Below are 24,126 nucleotides of genomic sequence, written 5' to 3'. Positions count from 1 at the left end.
ACTCGACCAGCCTTTGGTGGCAGAGACAGTAGGTCGAGTGAGACTGAGCGCAATGTTCACCATTGACTACGCTTGGAGAATGTTGGAACTCTTCCTAACTGAATTTGCGGAGGAAGGGAAGAGGTAAACATCGAATGGCGTTTTGTCATTTGTTTTGCAATATTTTCTAATTTTGTAGATTTATTACGTCAAAATGAAGGCAACCGGAAGAGTTCAGAATATGCTATGTCATTCGTGAACACGTAATGTAACTATCTAGTGAACTTGAAGTAAAGCATTGACTCATGGACTCTGTTTTTGATGTGAAAAGTGGAGTCGCACTCACAGAAAATCAATTAAATCACTGGGACTGTGTACTGTATAGGCCTACATGTAGTGTGTGTCTGTGACTCTGATGACAGGCAGGGTGAGGGTCTTGTGTATGACCTTCATGGAAACTAGTAGGTTCGTCAGAAAAGCCAATGCCAGTCTAGCATTTGCTGTGGATTGTAAAACCTCTCTCATCTCTGACATTTCTATTCAAATTAATAAGAGTGTTGCAACTACTTTCATTTTCAGATTGCTGTGACTGTGTCAAGAGACATTCAGTACTTCTAGATGTAGAATAGTGCCCACCTTCCCATCCCTTGTTTGTGATATGTGATTATTGTGGATAAAGAGAAAAAAATAACGCTTCCAAGATGTTGTACATATTCCTGATGGATACCGGCAATATGCTAACCTTTGATATCAATTTAACTATGGACTCGTAAGTATAACTTGTGTCATGTTGTCTGTGTTTGTGGTTGTGTAATTTCTAAGACCTTGCCAAATATTCAAGAAACTGATACTGAACTGGAGCTATTGGTTGTCTCCTAAAACACTTCCCAGTCCCTTCATCCTTTCCAAGCAAAATCTATGTTTGACTATAATAGGAGTATAATTACAAATGTCAAATGTTTCCTTAAATTTTCCAGTGTGTCTAACCTGCAGGCAGCCATAGCTGCTGACCATAAGATAGCAGAAGATAAACAGGTGTTGTTGATCAGCGGTGGGGAGCATCTTGATCCTAACCAGCGTGTTTGCAGCTACAGCAGTGGAACAGTAAGTCAAATTGTCCAAAAAGTTAAATCAAACGACTAAAGCTCTGGGTGTCTGTTCAGAATTTGAGTTGGTCTCATTATTCACTTCTCTCATATCAGAAAGGAAAATTTAACTTCTGATGAAGTTTGATCCATCAGATGTCAATGATTATCTGAATTCTTCTTCCTAACTTTTTTTCTCTTTTCAGGACACTAACCCAATATTCTTGTTCAGCAAAAGCACCATAGAATCATCTGTACCTCCTTCGATCTCTGAGAGTATCGTCTCAGACTCAGAGATGCGAGACCAAGTAGAAGGTGCCCTCAACATGCCCCCATCCTATGAGACTGTGGTCACAAGGGCTCAACTTGCTCTGGTAAGGATATTGAAAAAATCTTTGGCGCTCTTGAAAAATTGTGGTAAATTCTACCCTCATGTGCCAGAATGCCTGGTAGTCTGAACTTTCAATCAACATTTATTTTAAAAATTCATTGATAACAAGTAACCACAGTGAGGTCTAGTGGTGTTCTGATTGTATTATTGAAGTATCATCTGAAAGTTGTTGTCTTAAATTTGTCTTAATCTTGTCCAACTCTTGGTTTAACTTTCAACTTCATCTATTCTTTCAGCAATTCCATGAAGTTGCTCGTGAGGAACTGAAGACGTGTGAACAGCTTGTGCATGATCAACACCTCCAGCATCAGGGCTGGGCGGCTGCTGTAGCAAACCTGGAGGACATTAGCATGTGAGTGGAGATGGTCCAAAATCACATTATTTTCACCAAACTATTTTGATAGAAGGTTGGAAAAGCCACAACTTAATGTTGGATGAATGCACATTCTTTTTAAGAACTATGAACGGACTCTCTTCACATTAGGTAAACAAGTGCCTTTAACACCTATGACAATAAATGTGGTGTCTCTTTCAGGTCGTTCACAAACAGAACTGAGATATTCAAACAGAGCTTCAAAGAGTTCCTGAATTCAAGGACTGGATATCTGGAGGTCCTGTCAAGGTAATTGGCTGTAGCAAACAGGGAGAAGGACAGCTCAAACTTAAGTCAGTAGCCAAAGAATTTCTATAACATACGCCTTAGGTTTGCAAGGCAGTTTGCACAGTAGTCGAAATGACCTGAAATGGCAATGGATAAAAGTTCGTAATCAGAATTGGAAAATGGTATGTAGTGCTTTTTTGGTTCAGTGACCCGCAATGCAGGACAGGTAGTTCCAAGCCTGAGTTATCGTATATTGTATCTTAAAACTGTAATTTCAGTTTTCATCTCACCCTTGATCTCCTATCGCGAATGCCGCTGTTACCTTGCCTCACAACGGATGGCGGTGAATGGGTAACCAAGTCAGACAATCCCAAATCCCTGCTCAACTGGATCACCTCTCAGGACAGTAGGAATAGCTTAGAACAGATGGCAGAAACATGTGGCAAGGGAATTGAGCAGGTTTGTTGGAGCTTTATTTTTTTCATAGTGTGTTTATGCTGGTTGGCTTTTCTCTTTTGTTGATTTGAAAAACTTCTAATAGTCTCAGTTGTATGTTTCAAGCCAAACTTGTCCAAGTCACAGCCATGTGACTTCTAGACACCTCCTGATATTCTTTTGTGAGGAAACCACCTCCATCGGTGGTGTTGGGGGGGTTTCCTATCAGAGAACAGCACTTAGGTGTAGTCTAATATCTCAGAAAGCCCACGCGTGGATGTATTCAATTTGCTTTTTGTTTTCAGTTCGATGAACATGTGATGGAGACATTACTCAGTGAGGTGCAAAGCGTTGTTGAAAGTGTGAATAATCCCAGTATGAAGGAGGTGAAAGGTCTAGAGGATAGGCTGTCCAAGCTCGAGCAGCTCATGTTTAGTGCCAGGAGACTCCTGGGGGAACAGGGAGAAATGTCACAGGTAGGGGAGAAGGTGGCAGTTGTAGGCAGTAGATGTAGTCGCCAGCAGTTTTGCCTTAATCGCTCACTCTAAGTAAAGCATCATCTGATTTTGGCAAAGAGAGTGGTCTCGGGTACTTACAGTGGCTTCTAAATTTGAACTTATCAATAACATTAGTCACATATCTGCCTGTACTGCGTCGTTGCTCCGGTTTGACCTTATTACATTCCATTGTAGGGTTTCATCCAAAATCAAAACCGTGCAAGCAACGTGCGTGATAATTCCATCTTCCCTGACCTGTGTGCCAGTCACAAGCAGCAGTTAAAGGTCATGCTCCAGAACCACCAAAATTTGATCCTCGCCAGAGGGAAATGTGCCAAAGCGAAGGAAGAACTGTGTTATAACCTCCACCAAAGATTAAGGTACATAGGTTTTGTTGTTCATTGTTTTAAACCAAGCGGCACTTTTGCTGTATTGATTTGAGAGGGTGTAGCCAAACAAATCAGGTTGTGTCAGTTCATAGTTCTCATGATGGCCTGTGTTGCTATGTTATTGAGACAAGTAAAATAAACTAACTGACAGCAATTGACCCAGGTTTATCTCTCTATCCTCTCTCAGATGGATCATGTATGTTGAGAAGAACCTATACGATGTCGACGGCAAACTAGTCATCCATCATGAAAACCTGAAGAGATTGAAGCGTAAACTTGAGGTACTTCAGCATGTCCATAACGCACCAAAGGTTTACTCAAAGATTGTGACAGAGATTTGTAGAAGGAGGAATTTCTGTGAGAAGTTCACCGAGGTAGGTGGCTCACTTTGATAGAAATTCTACAGAAACAGGTGCTGTAAACCTAGATATCTTTAGTTCATTATCATGCAGAAAAATTATCCGCCACATACAAAGTATTGACTCCATAATTAAGCTTATGTGAGAACTGTTGTCCATAAATGAAAGATACGAGTATCTCTGATGGTCTGAGAATGCACCAAGTAGCCGAATTCTCATTTCCTTTTCTCCTTCCAGTGGGCTGCTTCACTAGCTGAGGATTCCAGCCACCTGTATAAAGAAGAGATCGCCAGACGCGCTGCAGTCGTTGAGTTTGTTGGCCACCATTTCTTCAAGGCTCTGTTCCCAGGAATTCATGACCAGCCACCACCTTTTGCAGTGAGTTGTGTGTTCGTTTTTATTACTAACCGATTTAAGGTCAAGGAAGAACTGTGGACGTGGTAAGCAGTATCCTAGTGGTAGTTGATTGCATTTAGGTTCTTGTTTTTGATTTGAATCACCACCGTAAAGATTTCTATAATGCTGAATCCAAAGTGGTTTCATCGCTTCAAGCTCTTCCTTTTCTCATTAATGATTTGTCTCTTTCTGCAGACTGAACCTCCTGGAGTATTTGATAGTAATCTACCTCAAGTCACAGCAGAAGACATAGAGACACTGCAGAAATCATTACCAGAACTGGCAGATTTCCTGAGGTATTCCATTTTGAACTACATTGAATCAAAAATATATAAGGCGAGCGAAATAAAAACAACTGTCTCTGGCTTCACAAAAAATCACTGGCTTATCATATTTTTGAATTGTGGAAACCAGGCCAAAGCCTTAGCCGCAATTGGGGTCTGGATGATGACTCAGTTGTATCTGATATGTTTTGGAATGATCAAAATAATCACTGTCGAAATGACAATCTAATTGTCTACCTGTCGCTTTTCAGAGTTCCAGAACCCTTTGTTATAGCCAACCACTTCTCCTCTGTCACGCTGAGGGGAACGGATAGTATGAGACTGGACCAGTCCACATCGGACATTGAGGTGATCAACCACCCAGACGAGATGTCACCAAGACGGGAAGTTAGGTCACAGCTCATAAAGGACGTTATTGATGGTGCTAAGAAGGATGACGAGATGGTACAGTCGGATGTGGAAATACTAGACATGGAGTCCGATACGTTTGGTACACCTCCAGACACGAGAGTACCAAGTCGGCTCGGTGCAAGCAAGGAACCAGGTGTGAAGAAATCCGCAGAGCTTCAGACGCCTGTGAAGAAATCAACATCAGATGTGAAAGTGACGGAACAGAGTAAAGATATTGTTATAAGTGGGCAGGCATTGAGTACGTCTCCCTGTCTTTCACCGCACGATGAAACATCAGATGAGTTCACGACAGCTGTCTTTTATATCGACGAGTCAATGCCTTCTTCCATGACCGAGTCGCCACCTATAAAATACAGGGTAGCGGAACTACAACAAATGGTTCATGAAAAAACTGCTCAGTTAGAAGCCAGTGAGAACACTGCGCATGTATATAAAGACAAACTAGACAAGGTTGAGGTAAAATTTAAATCGTTGTATTCGTTAGCGGAAAAAGAGATGTTGAAGATTAAGTGTGATCTTCTTGGTACTGAAAAAATTCTGCAGAAGGAGAAGGAGGAATTCTCTGAATACATCGACACCATCACAAAGAGTATTCTAAGTGCCATGAACAAAGTAGAAGCGGAGCAGGCAAAAATCCATCAGCAGGAATTCAATCAGCTCAGGAACGAACTTGAAACACAGCTTAAGGATAAGGAGGAAAAGTGTGTAGAACAGAGTGCGACGATGAAAATGCTTGAAGCGGACTTGGAACAGTATCGGGAGCAGATTACAAAGGTTAATGAAGAACTTGACGAGCAGAAGGAGAAAATGGAATCGGTGGTTTTGGAATTGAAGGAGGGATTCGAAGCAGAAAAAGATGCGATAATGAAAAGTTTGACTTTGGAGCATGAGGTTGAGGTGGAGAAAGTACGAGCTGAGTTTGAAAAGGAAATTGGTGATAAGGACGAGAAGCTCTCTAATCTAGACATTGTGGTCAGTGAAAAGAGTTCATCTTTGGAGAAAATTAGCAAAGAGTTGGAATGTTTGAAAGAAGAGCTTATGGAGAAGTTCCAAAAGGAGAAAGATGAAATTGTAAAAATTATGGAAAAAGATAATGCGGAGAAAATGGCTGCTATGGTAGCAGACGTGACTGAAAGATTGGAGCAGACCCATGGGTCAGAGATTGAAGTTTTGAAAAAGGAACATGAGAAAAAATTGGCAGATGCCTGTGAGGAAATACAGGAGACTTTAAAAAAGGAGTTTGAAATACGGTGTAATGATATCAGAAGTGACTTGGAGAAGGAGCATAATAAATTAGTTGAGAAAATCCGTCAAGAATTGGAGAGTGCGAAACTGAAGGATTTAGATGAACTTCGAGCAGGACTTATGAAGGAGCGTGCGGATGAAGTCGAGGGGTTGAAGTGTGATATCTCGGAGGTGCAGCAGGAGATGAAGCGAATGCAGGATTGCACGGTGTCTGAGGAGGAAGTGGTTAAGTGGAAGGCAGATGCTGAACGTGATAAAGAACTTGCTGTGAAAGAGGTAAGAGAGAGATGCTTTAGAATTTTATGCATTTGCCAAAAAAATACTGCCAGGCCTGCTTCAACATCCCTCTCAGACATAGAAGAAAATTGTGTCTTTTTCTGTTTTCAGGCTTTGGATAAATTAGTGAAGGAACATACTGCTACGATAGACACTCTAATCCAGCAGCATGAAAAAGATAAACAAGACAGTTTGAACTCAATGAAGACAAGTATGGTGGCTGACAAACAGGTGAGCATGATAAACTAGAGTTTGAACTCTCTTAAGATGAGTAGAGGTGAGCATGATTAATTAGGTAGTTTGAACTCCATGAAGATGGGTATTGGTGGGCATGATATGTACTAGATATATTCTCATTTCATCCACAGGTTGTCTTTAATGAAGCATTATCAAAGGTTGTAGCAGAGAAAGACAAAGTGATCGATGATTTGATGAAGAGGGAACAGTCGTTGATGGCATTGCAGGAAAAAGACAGAGGTAGGACAGCTTGAAGAAAGTTTGAAAGTTGTGGAGTTTTCAGAAGAATGAAAATTATCTTGTAGACTTGTATCCTAAAGTGTTGTTGATCAGAAGTGCAGGAATGTCTAGTCCCTGGTATCTAACTATGCTCGAGACCAGAAATGCAGACTTTTGGGTTCAAATTGAAAATCACTATTGAGGTCCTACCACACTGGCCAATGATGTTATAAGTTCTAGCAAGTTATTTGATTCAGATATGGTAAACTGAATCGTGGCTATTAAAGCGCATTAACCCTGCCTTATATCTCATAGTTTTCTGTTTTCAGAGATGATCCAGATGTTGATGTCGGAGCGAGATGAGGACAAAGCATCCACGCTGGGGTCTCGGGAACAGCAGCATGAAGCAAAGTAAGCTGGATTTTCACTGTTTCGTCTCAAAAGAAAGATACTGATTTTCTCTAACGAAGAGCATTTGATTTGTTTCAATCCATCTGGTTCCTCTCTAGAACACCTCCCTGAAATCATGTCGGCAGTGTGATCATGTCCGGATAAGTGTGTGTATGTTATATTGGCTAATTTGGTTGTTCTCTATTTCACACAGGGGTACCCCTCAAACGTTGGAAGACGACTTAGCCAAAGCTCAGAGTGACATAGAAAGGTTACAGGTATCATCTGGAGGCATGACTCTGTCAACCATGGGGCAGTCTTCCATGGGCCTTTCTGTCGTACCGATCAGAGAGAGCATGTCGTTAACTGACACGGATACCTGCTTCACAGTATCAAGAATTGAAGAACTAGAGACCGTAAGTGGGATGAATTACTGTAAAATCCATCAGGAACTGTCTGTCCCTGCTGTTGTCGTTGGTTCGATTCCTGGTATATGGGGTGGGAGGACCCTTAATATTTTAAACAGTTTTGAAGGAATCAGGTGCTTCTTTTTGCACATAACAACATTGAGGAGAAAATGATGGTTTATTTATTATGTAGAATACCTTTTGACTTTCAGTTATCAGTTATATTCTAAACGCTTGTTTTCTTTAACAGATCATACGAGATAAAGATGAAGAGATAGGGAAACTCCAGACGAAAATGGTGAGTGAATGAATACTTTTGTCACAGGAAGGGCCTTGCTTCCTGCGCTCATGCCATACCTTATCACTGGCTCTTGTCACTCATCAAAATTTCGTTTCTCAAGGACCTAACTGTTGTGGTTTAGTGTGTTTTTGGCAGGTGGCAGTAGTGACATATCATTGTGGCCGATACCGTCACATGAGTCGGGGACCAGGTCCAAATTGAAATAGGGGCTCTATTTCCACAAAAGAAAAAGTGATGTTATGAAGCACATGAGTGATGACTTAAAGATATTGAAAATGATAAAGAGCTTAGATTTTAGAATCATTGAAAATTAACATTCATGTTTTGTAATTGAAATTGTCTCCTCCAATCTACTGGTACAGTCTTTTAAATAGATAATAAATTATAATTCATTGTGTGAAGATTGATACTGGTGTATCCTGGTCTCCTGTGTCCGGTACCACCATTATGCAAATGTCTGTCATACTCTAATCTTGTTACAATCAATTTGAACAGAAATGCCACATCACTACAGACCAAGCAACGTTACTTGTTTTTATGGCTGACTTGAACAGAGATGAGGTGTCCAAAATTCAAGGGTTTTAAAATGAATGTAAAAATTCTCTTCTTTGCCTATATCATGGTGAAATGAAAACATCCACTGATTTCATCGAACGGTTTCTTCTCAATGAAAGTCACAGCGGCCTGTTTGAAGGTCGTGACATTGAGAACAATTGTTTGAAAGTTGAATGCTTTACTGCAGCCAACTGCACCTGTTGTTTTGGTTTCACGCCACTTTTGCTGCAGGCTAAGAAGAAATGGCTAACTTCCGTGAGAATTTCTAAGAACGGTGATCTAACTGCCCAGATAAGGATCTTGTCTGTGATTCACTGGTTTAACATTTAAAAATGATTCTTAACAAAAATTGCAATTATCAAAATTTAATGTCACATTGATCAAGTTTAAGATTCATTTCATAACTATTTTCAAAGGCGCAGAATTGCAAATTGTCATCATTGAGTTTCTTCTTTTTCTGTCCTGCTCTTCACCCTCTAGTATGTGCCCTGGTATTTGTCTTTGTTACATTGTACAAATGTGGACAGTGTAAATAGGCCTACTACTACTAGGAATCTTCATTTCTATCCCATAAAAGGATGTGGTGATTAAAGTGAGGGTACTTTCTCACATCCACTTTTCACGTCAGTCACTCCTTTCATTCTTTTTAGCAGTAAAATAATGATTAGTCTCGAGTTTGGAAGTGATTTTAGATTAGCGTTTTTACTAAGGCCATAATTCATGATGCCTGTGGTCTTGAATCAGGTGTGCCTATTCAAGTGTTGCATTGTACCGCTTCTCGTGTAATTGTCCGATTATGATGCGCTCATTGTCCCGACTGTATCCCTTTAGTTATGTGCTTTGCAATTCTGCCTCTGAAACATAGTCCATGGTTATGCAAATTAGACGCGGAAGATACGATATTGTTAAGTCACGTTTCTTGTGATAGTTCTTTATCATCTGTAACAATTGGTGTCATTTGGTATTTCTGGTTCAAGTGATTTAGTTCAGACCGGCGTGGAAATGTTGAAATTTGAGATTGAACAAAAAAGTTATCAAGTTTGTAGGATTCTTTGAAACGTTAAAAATTAATACCGATGACGATGTACGATGACGATAAAATATTCAGTTCATTCATTGATAGGTGAACTTCTTCAGTGAGCATTTACCAAAAATTTGATGAAATAAAACCTTACACTTTTTAGTAAAAGAACATTTGTGGTTTATTTCAAAAGTACTCTATTTGTCTGTAATCAGAGGAACATTTGTTTGCAAAGGATTATCGAATTCTGTTTGGTATACTGTCTGGCATTCTTTGTCTTGCAAAAGATCCAAGAAAAACCTTCCCAATTTAAGTTAAAGAAAATAGGCTCCCTTACTACTACATGTATCATTGTATCATCAGAAAGCACTCATATTTTAGTAATACAACAATTCACATTTCAGCTGGCATGTGTGCCAGGCATAGTTGTTTGAACCATGAGGCACAAAAAAACATGTACTTTGTCATACCGCTTCCATGAACGATTTCATCCTGAAAAACACCAAATCAATCACTCAGTCATGCTTATCCATAACGTGAACTTTCTCTCACAGTCTTTCCCAGAGCTAACAGGAACAGGCCGTTGCTGAATGATGAAGACACCGGAATAGAGAGCCGTCTATGCTATTATATGTTTTGATTGAGATCTCAACGGTCCATGGGCGAACGACTCTGTCGGCTTGTCACAGCCGATCTTTTTTTCAGCCAACCGCAACTGAACATGCTTAGATCTTTGATCTGGTTTGATGGGTCATTTATCTTTTGAAATTAAAAACATTTGTATTTGGATCCAAACATTTGCCCACGTGTCGCACGAGTGATGAGCGAGCGACTACACGAGGGTGACCTGCCACCTATTGTCAGGTGACAACTTCTCATTGTCATTGTATATAACATCGATGGGGAACTGTCGTGGGAGCCAAGATAATCAGTCGATGAGTAAAACTTATCTGTGGTCATTATTGTGGCTTTTCGAAAGTTATAAGGGAAATCGAAACAATCCTGGGAAGAGAATTGATCAAGAACTGACCTGGTCTCCTGGTTACCATGAGCATACCAATACGTGTGGTCCCTTGACCCAAACATGGTCACTTTTGTGTCAACCCTGCTCCTGTGATTTTTAGATAATCTACCAAACCAGGTGTGAAATTCTAAGAGACATGGAATCATGCTCCATTCAACTTCTTCCACACTGCAGAATATTCAAGTGTACATTTTTGTGACCCCAGGTTTTTGTGAAAATTAGGGTTAAGTGGGTCTACAGGTGCCGAATTTCACAATGATTTTAGACGTTATGACCTGATTTCAGACGTTATGACCTGAAAATCATCAGCGATATGACATTGGGAAAATTAAAAAGGTTAGCTCTGAGTATCCGATGTCTATCCCTGTCCACAACAGGTGCTTTTCACGATTACATTGTAAGTGGGATTCATATAGCGTGAAAAGCAATCATTTGTGTTTAGCCACGGTGGGAGTACCCCTATGCTGGTGACATAGACAAAGCTAACAAGAAAGAGGCTGACCAAGACATAAAAAGACATGTTTTATCATAAAGGAATCATATAAAATCATAAGTGCCGAACATGGGTTCGTACAATGGGACTTGTGAGTTCAACTTGTCACTGGGCTTTTGATATGATAGCTATTTTCTGAGTTCATATTAATACAATTGTCAGTTTTCATCGACTCAAACAATCACGAGAATAGATTTTAATAGACAGCTTCGCATATAAACATACAGCGGGACAAATGACCGTGGTTCTGTTATGGTCATGCACGTCAGTCAATTTGGCGATGAATTGTTCGATTTGGACCTGTGAATACCCTTTCTCTCTCGTAATTTACCCTGACAGCGGGAGGCTGGAGACTGGCACCCACAGTCATCCGGTTGTGACAGGTTGCTGCCTACGTACCTACTCGAAAACCGCCCCAGGGTCTCACAGGATTTTTCTATCTCACAATTGTATTATTGATACATGAGTTGGGGTTGTACCCCATATATTGCACGCTGGGTGTTATTGTAGTATAGTGTTTGTAGCATCCGATCAAAAAGGAAGATCCCGTATTATATCACCTCCCACTTTTCCCCCTGTAATTCCCCCTACATTCACAGAGCAGAGGATGCAAATCATGACTTAGCATATTTAGTTATCTCTATTCAAAGGTGATGGGTACCTGTAATTTGAAATGTTTTGCAAAGAGGGTGTAAAAAGACTTTTTCACCAAATGACCCCAGTGAACTTTTCCCTCCTTTCAAAGTTGAACTTCGCTGGAAATAACTTGGGGAGGAGCATCCCATCTGATTGTGTGAACAAATTTCCCTGCTGTTTCTTCCTGAAAAACTTGATTATAGATAAAACTAATGTGAATCCTTTACAAAGTTGTGTTTGTGGTACTCAACGTTGTTATCATACAGTACCACTCACAATTGACTTACCTTCTTCTTTCTTGCATATATGCAGTTAAAACAAGGCACAACAAGCACAAATTAGGGAATGGCTGATCATATTGATATCCAACCCAATTAGAACTTATGATAACCATATTAACCATGATATTTTCTCTCTTTTCTCACCAGATGGAGCTTTCTATGACCCAGAGCACGCGGTTCTTAATGCAACACGATAAGGTCTCCATCACAACGTGAGTACATCAATTTTTGGGATTTGTGTTGTTTTGCTACTTTTAAAGTACTGTTTTTGAGCTCTTTATGATGTGTTCCCATCAGAATCCAATTTCACTGTTGTGTGAACCTTGTTTAACAAACGTTAAACAAAACTCCTCAGCAACATCAATATCAAAAGGGACGTTGGTTGTCCAAAAGCCCAACGATTAATTTTAAGTTACACAATATTATGCTTTTGTTGGTCTGCAGATCCAGTTTCGCCTGTGAATTTCTCTGTTACCTTGCCTAATTACACCTGTTTTGTTGATGTCTAATTATAAAGAAAATTTGAACGATAGCCGCCGTCTTCCATCACTGTGTGCCTTACAATGAGGACGGTATCGGTGGTTTGAATTTCACATGAAATCGAATACGAAGCTTGAATCTTTCCATTGTCATCTGATTGAGATTCAATGACCTGGCTACAGTTCAACTTTTACCGGCTGCATTGGTGTTGCGATATCAAAAATGGTTGAAGTTTGAGCAATATTCAGTTGGTCTTACTCTTAGTGCCATTCTGGATCAGCAAATTGTTCCGAGTTACCAGTAAAATGGCAGCGTATGAAACATACTTTCAATTAACATCTTGCCTTGCCCAGGCTAGAGTCGACCCAACCGTTCTTGGACCAGATTTAAAGGTAGAGGCTTAGATTTGGGAATGGTGGTATCAGCCATTGTCTCTGCATAGCCTCAAACAATGATATCGATTGCAAACTGTGAGAACCATTTGATTGCCTATGGTTTGGCTCTGGACAGATGCTGGTCTGACTGAAGACATTGAATGAAAAGTTCCCTTGACCCCTGGGCTTCTCCTTCACCCCACACCACAGTGGCATATTCTAAAATATAAAAAAATCTGCTATTTTTTTCTTTATTCTTTTCACAAGGATATCAAAATCAGTTTTTGATCTTTTCTTCAATACTTAGTTTTCGCTAAATTTACAGTTTTAAGTTTCTATTCAAAAGTTCAATGACAGTGCTCAACTCACACTACCATGTGATACCGTGTCTAAAATTTGTCTCATACTTTTTATATAGCGGAGTTTGTAATCTTGCCCATTTATCAGTCATACGATACTACACAAGTATTGAAAATCTGTTTTGTGGAGAGATATTACTAAGAGGGTGTCTTAAATAAATTGAAATTTTAATTGTTATAATCAACTTTCGTAATTATTCCCCTAAGAGAGATTAGCGCACTCGTCAATGTGCATGTAAAGCTGTACCTTGGGGTTAGGGCAATTTACTTTAATATCTACTGGAAAATTATATAGAAACATCATTGCTTGATATAATGAGTCCACAAAAGTTTAATTTAGGGGATTCAATTTACATGCAAAAAATGAATGGAAAACATCTTATGATTTCACCACCGTAATCTTGAATGCTTGTTAAAGACGCCAACAATTATGGCGATTCACGATTGTGTTAACACTAATTTGACGTGACAATGGTAATCTCTTGCGCCTTTTACTCATTCAACAAACGCCTGATGAGTCTGGCCAGGCGTAAAATTCTTCCTGGAGATCTGGTCATTAAATTTTAAACTCCCGGGTTGTATTTTAATGAAAGAACGACAAGCGTAACGTGTGTCCCCTCGGACAAGGCGTATGACCAGTAACGTGGACGTAATGGAAGAGGCTGTAAGGTGATACACAGCATGCAATTTTGGGTTGTGTAAAATAATCTGTGCTGCCCGTGATGATGTGATGGTGTGTACGGACTGGATGCTTGCAAGTTGTTGCACTTAACCCTCCATGGCATTTTGCTGTCCAGTTGCTTGGAAAACCTCCGATCCTTTCAACCATTTCAGAAAAGCAGACAATTAAATTTTGACAGTAGATAATGCTTTTCCCCCTCCCCAAAGTGAAAAAAGTCTGTTCAGGCCCAATCTCATTTGAGTTGAACGTTTCACTCCTGGTTGTTATGCAGTTATGCATGCATCCAATGATTCTTTTTTAATTAGTGCGATACTGGGACTACATGTAGGTATGGAGTTAACTATTGTGCAGCAGCCCAGAGCTTCTCCCCTGAAAAGCTATATACCGGCTTTGAAAAAACCTGTTGGTCGTCATGCAGTGATCTCTAAATGATTCCATTCTAATTGGTGTGATCTCTGTGGTCTTGATTAATTTGAATCTACTAAAAAACACACCAGGACATCAAATGCTCAACCCTTCGAGCTATGATGATAATGAAATTTGGTGAGGATAAAAATAACAATTGTGGTATCAGGAGCCCTGTAGCATTATGATTTAAAAGTGTTTTTTTAAACATTGGTTGTTATGCAGGCATCTAACAATTCATTTCTAATTAGTGAGATATCTGTGGCTTTTAATTAGTCTCCAAAATGAGCTTTTTATTACTAAATTCGTGAAATAAAAAAAGTTCTGTCAATTGATGCACCTGTCACCTGGGTCCTGCTGATCTCCGGTAGGGCAGGGGGTTCTATGCCCCAAGCAAGTTCGAGGGTCTTTACCTCCCTAACACTTCCATTTACCACTCTGGAACCGTGCGTTACCCACTGTGATCCATTTTAGCCTCAAGGGTATCTGGTGGTGAAGGTTCTTTAAGAATCATCAGTGGGGCTCTAGTTGAATGTTGATTAACAGCGGATATTTCCACATTGTAAAACGTAGGCTAGTACATTGAAAACCCAGCAGGGTATTGTTCACTAATTATATATTATGACATGGTAGTGGGTCCTAGGGGTAAGGGGTAAAACGGCACGACTAAAGTGGCCCTGAATATCACCCAGTTCACACAGGCCCTCGGGCATTTCCCATCTCCAATTTGTGTTCCTTTATCAGTGATTGTCACCACTCCATCGTAGGCCAGGTAAAAATCTTGTTTCTTGTCCCCGCCCAACCTATTGAGTGTCCTTGCTTTCCAAATTAGAGATTTTGTTTTACTCAAAAATCTTCTTACTCTTGATATCAGAGGGTGGAAAGGTATTTTTCGAGATAGGTTGAAATGCGAGATGGGTTGAAACGCTTTAAAGTAAAAAGATTAGAAAGTTAAAGATATGAGATATTTAATGTTTTTGATGGATTTGCGATACCCAAGAACCTAGAAGTGATAACCCTGTCAATATTTGATACAAAGGCGGGGGCAGAACAATAGCGAGGAGGGCCGCAGAGATGAGCGTGTCACACGTGATGATGAGTCCCGAATAATCTGCTAATAACCCTAATAAGGGGTTGCGCGTCTAGCCGGTACAGGACAGGGGCGCATTGGACCACAATCTTATCAGAAGACCTTCCAGCAATGCGTTCGTCCTGTAGGTTTGAAACCATAAACCTTGTCATTGTTGCTTTAATCCTCTTCTGGTTGCTACAGAGATTGGTAAACTGTGTCAATTTTCTTGAAATGGACCCTCAAAAATTGAACCTTTCTATTCAGTGATAGTCGCAGGGGGTAAACAGGGAAGGATTTTGACACCTTATACCCTTCATTTTCACACTTTTGAATTTCATGGTGTTTTTGATCACAGCAGGTTCCCATGTATCGTTTTAATCATGTCAAGCGCATCATAAAGGACATCCTCTTCAACGCTTGTCTGCTCACAAGTCAACTCGTGCTGGATAGGTGATCAGCATCTGCCCCTTTTCCACTGCCTCAAATTCCAGCCTGGTTCCAGTGTGTTGTGCTCGGTTCGGAACATGCAGATACATCTCTCAGAGCAGGTGACTTGGAAGAATGAGTAATGTTGCTTTGGCTGTTCCTTCGACATTGTTATCTCTCATCAGTGTTCCTCTCATAATTATTACCTCTGACCTGTTGTGGGGATCGTGACAGGTTCTTCTATGTCCTCATGAAACATTCAACCTTATTGATTGTGTCCTAATCTTCAAGTTCATCTCTTAATAACCATAATTTGTTGCTCTTCGACATACTGTATCTTTCTATCGGATGTGGCATTTGGTTCTTGTCTGAGGACTGACCAAGGATCATTAGCCAAGGGTCATTGAGGCTGAATGTGTTTGCATCCAATCGCAAAATAAAGAGATGCAAAACTTTTGGGGTTTACAATGCTTTCAAGAAGACCATGACAGTGTGTTATGTCTCAGTATTGTGTTGTATAAATCATATCTGGCAGCTTCAGGTGCATTATTTGTCTTGTCAATAGGGAGTCGACCATTCATAGCTAATCCTCTGTGACTGCAGTGGTCAGCGGTCAGCCCACTCATAGCTAATCCTCCGTGGCGACAGGTCAGTGGTCAATCGTCACAGCTACAGGTAAAGTCTCTGTCATCGTGTCTGGACATGTCCAAATGGTCCTTTGAATGAAGGGCACACACGACTTTAGCGCAACATTCAACTGTTCTCATCGAATAAGATTGGTCCAATCTACTCCCGCAACGCTAGAGGGCAGGACAAAATAGATCAGTCCAAGGGGTCTGTGACGCTGCAGGTGTTTGTCTCAATTGCCTGAAATTCTTAAGTTCAGCGAATGGTCTTTATATCAGAAAAACGTGATCTCCACAAGGCCACTTCTCTCCCACCTCAAGTGGGTTTCCATATTCATTTGCTGTTGGCTGACATAAAATGACGGTTCAAGCGATCCTGTAATACAAAGCTCGATTAGAAAGTTAGATCTTTCGAAATGTCATCAATAACTCTAGAGAGTTTGTTTATGAAGGATTCCTCACAAATCTTCATTAATATGCTATCATGATTATACCCTATTGTGACAGTTTCACTCTGTGTTGAGAGCGCTGGTTTGAATGATGATGCTTGAAGGTGTGTTTGAAAGAACAAAAAGGCATGCACTGCTTCTGGCTGATTTTATTGTGACACGTGCCGTGGGTTTAATTCATTCTAAATGACAGGTTCTTTGTACACAAAAATCACATAATAGGACTTAAAAGCGGGAAGTGGCACTTTTTCATGGAATTGTTATTTGGTGAAGTTGGACGGATGCTGAGAAGGTGTTCAACCTCAAAAGTCTAAAAATGCATTTGCCAGTCATTGGAACTTTGAAATTTATGTTTATTTTGATTAATGTGGATGTTATGGTGATTTCAAAGTGTCGTGTGAAATGGAAATTTGAATTCAAACCTGCAGCATGTGTCAAATGATGCTGATGAAAATTGTCACAGCTTTTAACCCTACTGCAGATTTCGTAGCAACGGTATCGCAATTCCACATAACTTTTAACATAACTCTCTCGATAGGTTGAAACTTATGCACATGTGATTGGTCTTTGTCTCTAATCATGACAAATGGTCCAATAATACTTAGGTCTTATTTAAAGTGTTACACAAAATGGCATAATGATGTTTGCTAAATGCTGCTTTATCAATGTTGGAATGATGGCCAGTCTTCTCGTATTTGGAACAAGGATGCCTACTTTTTCAAAATAATTTGTTTAAAGTGAATGTTTTTGATGTGGGTTACAACTCATGTACAACCGCTGAAGAAAAACAAAAATTCTAATTCCGATGCACCTAATACCGCAGCTGATCAGACAGGTGTGTGACCTCTATGGGTTATTTAGTGCGGAACACACTGGCCCTGGTCACACTGACTGGTCCAACTGTTCATCTTAAAACTTTGAACTCTTTTTGTTTCAGAGCTGACCCATTGTGCTCTAAACCTCCTTGTACAACTTTCGACACACAATCAAAATCACCCAAAACATTCTTTTAAACTCCTCTTCAAATGTCCTGTTGTTTCACAGGCACTTCAGTCATTTTGGTATTGTCTGGTGTATTTTCCCATAAACCTCCCAAAGAACTTCCCATCTCAAACATGTCCTCTTCAAAAGTCTATTGTTTCTCAATCGCTTCACTTTATTACCATTTATTAACCATCACAGTCATCAGCTGTCCCTTTTCAGCCCTAGACTCTGTGGTTGCAGGGGTATTCAGCCCTCGCTGTTTCTGCGGTCACGAGGGCTCTGGGGCAGAAGATCCGTGTCTGCTTCATTAGGACCACTCCATCCTCATCACAAAACCGAGTGGCTTGATTATTTCATGTCTTTTGTCTTTTCTTTCAGTCCACCTGTTGTCAGTTTCTGTCGTCAATAGGTCAGAAAAGTTTTTCGGCTGAACTTGAGTAGTGGTGGGTAGTTTGGTCAGACCTGTTAGTTTGTAACGTTTGACAAAGTACCAAGCCATCAGTGAATGTCCTGAAACACTTACAGGGGAATATGAGAATTCACAATCTTCTCTCACTGACCAAGACTGGATCACGAAGCCAGTAAACTCATTTGAACTCAACCAGAGTAGCATGCAACGAAAATGAGGTGAAGTATGAATCACTGCATGGGCTTCGATGGCACTGTACAGAGATCTAATATGGAAGAAGAAGTTGAAGGGACTCCCCCTTAACTGTGCATGGTGATTTTTCTAAAGTTTTTAGAAGAAGCCTCCCTCTCTCATCTGCCATCATCATCTTTAATGACCTCAACTTTGGACCCTTTTTCTCCCGTCACTTCTCATGGAACAACGAGTAATCATTTCTAATCGCTGCACGCTGAGGAGGGGATCAGCCCTCCCAATTAAACGTAAAGCAGATGTTCTGATCTATGCTAATAAGCTGTGAATGCATGGTGGCGAAATGAAGCCTCTCGCTGGTTGTGGGAGACTGATGCTCAGTGGATGCTTGGCTGGGTTGTGTTAAGTTTAGCGGACACAACCAATTTTACCCTCAAAATGTAAAAAAACCAGCAAAAACATCGTTCGTCTGCAGATGATAGAAACAAAAACATTTGTTCCTTCCCAATGTTTTTTTTGAGAAACGTATTCCGTGGATGATCTGAAAATGCAGAACATTTTGCATCAACCAATCATTGATGACACTGCCATCATGTGTTGCAGTTAGGCAGTTTTGACGGGTAGTGCGGAACCTAGCCTCTGATTCTATAATTACTCCTAATTTTGTTCACAACAGGTCTCTATTGTAAATGATAATAGCTTGTATGTGTCAGGCAAACCGTCCTTGACGTTCTGCGTGTGGCTCACCAGAGGCTGAGAGACTACCACATTGTTTATAGCAAACTGAAGCTACCGCTGGTTTAATTACTCACATGATTTATCATAATTTGAAGCAAATTCAATTGAGTTTTATAATTGATGCCTCATGCAGTCATTTCGAAACAATGGAGCTAAACCATATAAAACGTTAGTAATCTCCCTCAGGCCATTGAATAATTTAGGTTTTTGAATGATCGATATAGCTTCCCTGAGTTTTGAAGCTGAGACATCCAATGCAGGTTTATGCAGAATGAAGACTTCAGAATATTGTCTGTCCTTGTCTCAACTTCATCAGGTGTCTCAACATATAGCCCAGCTTGTGATTGACTACCCAAAAAAATTCAGCGTTTGGATTTTCTGTCACTGAAGTTGTTAATTTCAGTAGTTGTGATGGCTACTGCTTCTGTTCCTGGATGACTTCCTTTAGTTGTAAACTATAAATCTTGTGGATTTTATCTGTGTCATCATCTAGTTTCTAGGGAGAGCTCTCCTTCACACAGTTCCCTGAGAAATCTATTCCTTGAGCCTTGAGGATGTACAAAATTTGTAATCTTTTTAATGTTCGGAGTTCACTAAATGCCCATGGGTCGTTGCCACGACATTGTCATAGCTTGTAAATGCCGCATAAATTATATTGGCCGGAATTTGACCCAACTCCTTATCAAGAATCCCGTCAATCTTTTCCAACAAGTTGATCGCCGCTCGTTATGTTTTGTATTTGGATGTCATCGTGATTTCACATCAAGCGAGGCCAGTTTGAGGAGAAAATGGTGATCCGGCAAAAATGGCTTGGTATTTATTTCAACACAAACAAAGACCCTTGCCTACCGCCCCCTAAACCATTCAACCCATGTTTGAATTATGAAATATTAGACCCTGAAATTGTCAACTGAAGTGGACAGTCTGTTTTGTTGCCCTGTCACAATACCCCAACGGATAATTTTCATCTGCTTGCCGGTGTCCTTGAAGGGTATCTCTCACATGTCCTTGGATTCCTCCCGATTTTGTTCAGAAATCCGAGTCATGGTCATTGAGTTTAAGACATTGAAATCTTAAGTTATTCGACAGGGTTTTCACACATTTTTCAAAAGGCAAATATTGCTGCTCAGTTCAAGTTTCCTTATTCTCAACTTGGCGACTACCCTCGAGATATTCAGGCACATTCTTGACCATTTTTCATGTCACGAACCTTGAATATTTCAGAATATTTTGCCTTCCGCTCCTCTGGGCACTTTTTAGTAATTTTACCCCAAATTTAATTGATTTTCCCACAGGAAATTTTTAGTAGTTACCATGAAAAACTCTTGTCATTATTTTGTTTAACCACTGTTTATACTGTACAATCTGTGTGAAAAATAGAGATTGTCAAGAGTTGTCATGATATTGGAGAAGAAGAAGTGACATTGCCTGAAACACAACACAGTGATGTGTTGGCAGGCATTTTAAAAAAAAATTTTATACCTCTTTATTTGTACTAACCTAAGGGTTCACTTGACTTGAAAAGTTGTGCGTATTTGATTGCCTGTCCACTGTCTCTCTGCTAACTGTTTCCCTCATTGTATATTACAGGTGCCACGTGGGGGACTTGGTTCTGCTGTGTCTGGATGAGAGACATGACCACTACGTTGTATTCACAGTCGGAACAACATTACATTTCCTCCATTCTGACTGTCTGGATACCCTCAACTTGAAGATATGTAAGTTAGCATGCCATCATCATCATCATCATCATTGGTATCATGTGCATTATCAACTTGGTCATTCCATGTGTATCATCGATCACAAAAGCTGGAGAAGTAGAAAGAAGCTTTACATGTAATTCTGACAGTTCTCTGTATCTTTTTCAGTTCCTGGCGAAAATAGGAAGTCTTGGGTGCTAGCTGAGGTGACAGAGAAAGAGTATTGTCAGGCAAAAAAGGTAACATGCCATTCAGATTGAAATCAAGCATCTTCTTTAAAGAAAATTGGAGGTTAGAGAGCCTAGAATTATTCACAGCCACAAAGTCTGCCATTACTCAAAAAAGTTACACACTCAATTCTAACATGCTCTATGTTTTCTAAGGAAAAATAATGTTGCAGTTGATGTTGTCAATTACCTCTTATAAAGATTTGATTGATTTTGTTATATCATTATAGCCACAGAACAGATTCAAAGTGCCAGTCGGTACAAAGTTCTACCGTGTCAAAGCCAAACCATGGGATCGGGAAGCAGCTTTAAAGAAAGACTCGGCCTCGGCAAGCGTCAAATGATGGTGCGCTATGTCTAGCTCTGTTTGAATGTGATGAACTGTCTTATGATGTATGTGTGTAAATATAACAGTAGTGTGTTGTGACTAGTCTAATTCATGTGATATCAAACCCATTTACCCTAGAATGCACTTCACTGTGTTTGCACTATTCAGGTAGGCCTCTCAAATTACTGAGCTTGCTTAACCTGGAAAGGACCTGGAAGAATGTGTGCATCACTGGTAAACCTGGCCAAAAGTAATGCTTAGTGGTATTTTTAAAATAGCAAGTTCAGACAAAAAAACGCTCCTGTAAGACGATACGTAGCGGCAAACATATGCTGTGCATGAGTTGTGAATCACCCATACATAAATTGATACTTCATACGAGAGCGATCTTTCAGTGTGCAGGAATTCGCCATGTCATATCATTTTTCAGATATGTCTCTTTCTCAATCGTCCATTTGTCAAATCAATGATCTCACTCTTAAGTACAATATTGCTGTATCCTTAGGTGACCTATTGATGTGGATATTGGCAGATTTTGTCAAAGTTGCCAATTTGATATTTGTCAATTATCATCCTTGCCAAACTAGGGCCTTCTGTACACCAACTTTTTGGCAGAAGCAGTCTATTTGTATTCATGTTAGTGGCCAAATCAAAGGCCTGGCCAAGAATAGGGTAAGCTAGATGCTTGTGGATGCCTGTTGTGCAGTTGGCTGATGAAAGTGATGGTCAGCCAACAAATTGATAGGGATATTTCTGTAACATCTTATCACTTACAAAGTGTGCAGCCATGAATTGTTTTGTTGAGGTTATGTGCGATTGTAGACACATATTACAAGAACACATTTTTGGCTTGTGCTATTCTTACATTTCACTTCACTGGCCTGGTTTTTTTTTCTCCAGAGCATCTTGACGCAGGCTACAGTGGACCATAATACCACCCAAAGATGTCATGATGCAATGTACTATGATGCAGTACAAATTGCATGACGTTTTGCATGGTGTATAATGCTGTGGAAAGCCATAGCAAGCCCTGTAATACGGTGTTACATCCCGTATTGAAGTGGTGAAGATGATGTACATGTATATCACTTGTGTGTATTACTGTTGTGATAAAAAAAGATGCTAGATTTAATTTGACATGAAAGACAGAATGTGTTGTATTATAACTTGTAAATATGTAAATTCTGCAATGGGTGTCTAGGTTTTTAAGGAGGCGGTCTACAATATTGATGTTTTTCACAATCCTACCTGTCATTGTCATTGTTATCATGGCATTTATGCTTTTATGAGGAAACAGATTGACAACAAATTGGACAAAAAAGCAATTCATCTTGTCAACTTTCTACTTAATTGTTACATGAAAATTGTATCTACCTTACTTTCACCCCAAGTTACAACTGTGATAAATATCAGTAGTGTGAACTGCTGCTCTGGTTAAATTTCGAGGTTGTGTTACAAATGTTTTCTTTAGGGAGGTGATGGCATGTATTTCTTGCTGGAACTTCACCTTGGCCACTTTGGCCATACACGTATTTGATAATTTCTCTACATTTACTGATTTCTCTGTTGTGCACATGCTGGCTTTTGTGCTTTATGTCACGGTTCTTCCAGCGGTCTTTGGAGTTAGTCGTGGCCATCCTGATTTCTGTATTGGTTTTGACGGGAAATGTATGAGGCTAAGATAATATCTAACGAAATTTCCCGAAGTGAGCAACCAAGGTTTTGTATTGCCTATTGTAAGTAAATTCAAGCAATTCAATGTGTTTTTTGGCGGATTCATCTGGATGATATGCGGTGCCCACTCGTTATGTTTGGGAGCAAAATTATATGCCATGGCAAGTAAATGTTATATCATTGTTATATAAATATTCATATTAAATAAAATTGCATTGTTTGCACCGATTGCCCGATTGTTCACCATACATTGGTAAACACACTTTGGCTCTGTGATCCATGTTCCCTTGAATGGCGAGCTATATGAGCAGTATATACAATGGCCCAGCTCCACTTTGTAACATTTCCGGCCTACCAGCCCCGTGTGGAGATAATCTTATATCAAGGCTTCTACTCTGCTTGTTTAGGAAACTTTGCAGTTGCTGTCCTGTTTTGGCTAAGATTTTAAGTTATATTTAAGACGAATGTGTCTAACTTCTTTACCAAAGTAGCCGCAGTATATTGATGTATTATTGTACATGTACATATGGGAATGTATGTAGTGTATATATATATTAGTATTGGGAAAGATATAAAACTGATATGGGGTTCATTGTTATTTCCTTTATCCTTTCAAACATGAAATAAAATTAGATGGAATAATTTACACCCCTGTATTCCTTTAAAGTGCTTTATCTGTGATGCTGGTGTACACTCTGGAGAATGAGCATTCCAACTTGCTGTGAATCGTGTGTATTGAGGCAAGCATCCCACCTTACTGAGCAGGCCAAACCTAGAAGGAGTGTGGGGAGAGGTCTGGAGGTATGTATGAATCAATATACCCGACATCCTACGCACTGCAGCCAAGACGAAACCTGGTGCATTTTTACATTGAACATAGTGTTAGATTGTTCGTTCAGGTGTTATAGAATCTCAAATGAAGAATAAAAGACCTAATTTCTTTTCTAAAATATATTAATTTATTCTTAAATATATCCGTGTATATAAAATTTATCCAAATGACAAATTCTTTGATCATGACAATTGTTCTAGGAAACTGTATTCATATATGAATACCTCAGTACTTGATAACAAAATTATACAGAATTGAGC

The 24,126-nt window shown here is 39.8% G+C and overlaps 1 protein-coding gene across 1 annotated transcript; it reads left to right on the top strand.

The window, feature by feature from the left end:
* The first annotated feature begins 135 nt into the window (after window positions 1-135).
* On the top strand, window positions 136-23,680 carry LOC135486028 (RB1-inducible coiled-coil protein 1-like). The gene is made up of 22 exons (XM_064768484.1): window positions 136-247; window positions 559-748; window positions 957-1,083; window positions 1,271-1,438; window positions 1,692-1,807; window positions 1,991-2,077; window positions 2,335-2,515; window positions 2,797-2,967; window positions 3,184-3,368; window positions 3,565-3,751; window positions 3,974-4,114; window positions 4,328-4,428; window positions 4,668-6,348; window positions 6,460-6,579; window positions 6,717-6,825; window positions 7,134-7,215; window positions 7,409-7,610; window positions 7,852-7,899; window positions 12,060-12,124; window positions 20,696-20,823; window positions 20,974-21,044; window positions 21,263-23,680. Exons 2-22 carry the CDS (start codon window positions 681-683, stop codon window positions 21,374-21,376), a joined length of 4,152 nt encoding a protein of 1,383 aa, XP_064624554.1. The 5' UTR covers window positions 136-247; window positions 559-680; the 3' UTR covers window positions 21,377-23,680.
* The last annotated feature ends 446 nt before the right edge of the window (window positions 23,681-24,126 follow it).

The sequence above is a fragment of the Lineus longissimus genome, chromosome 4 (genome assembly GCF_910592395.1).
Source record: "Lineus longissimus chromosome 4, tnLinLong1.2, whole genome shotgun sequence".
In the NCBI taxonomy this organism is placed as follows: domain Eukaryota; kingdom Metazoa; phylum Nemertea; class Pilidiophora; order Heteronemertea; family Lineidae; genus Lineus; species Lineus longissimus.
The sequence above is the reverse complement of the archived record's forward strand: the minus strand, read 5'-3'. Positions and strand labels throughout refer to the sequence as shown.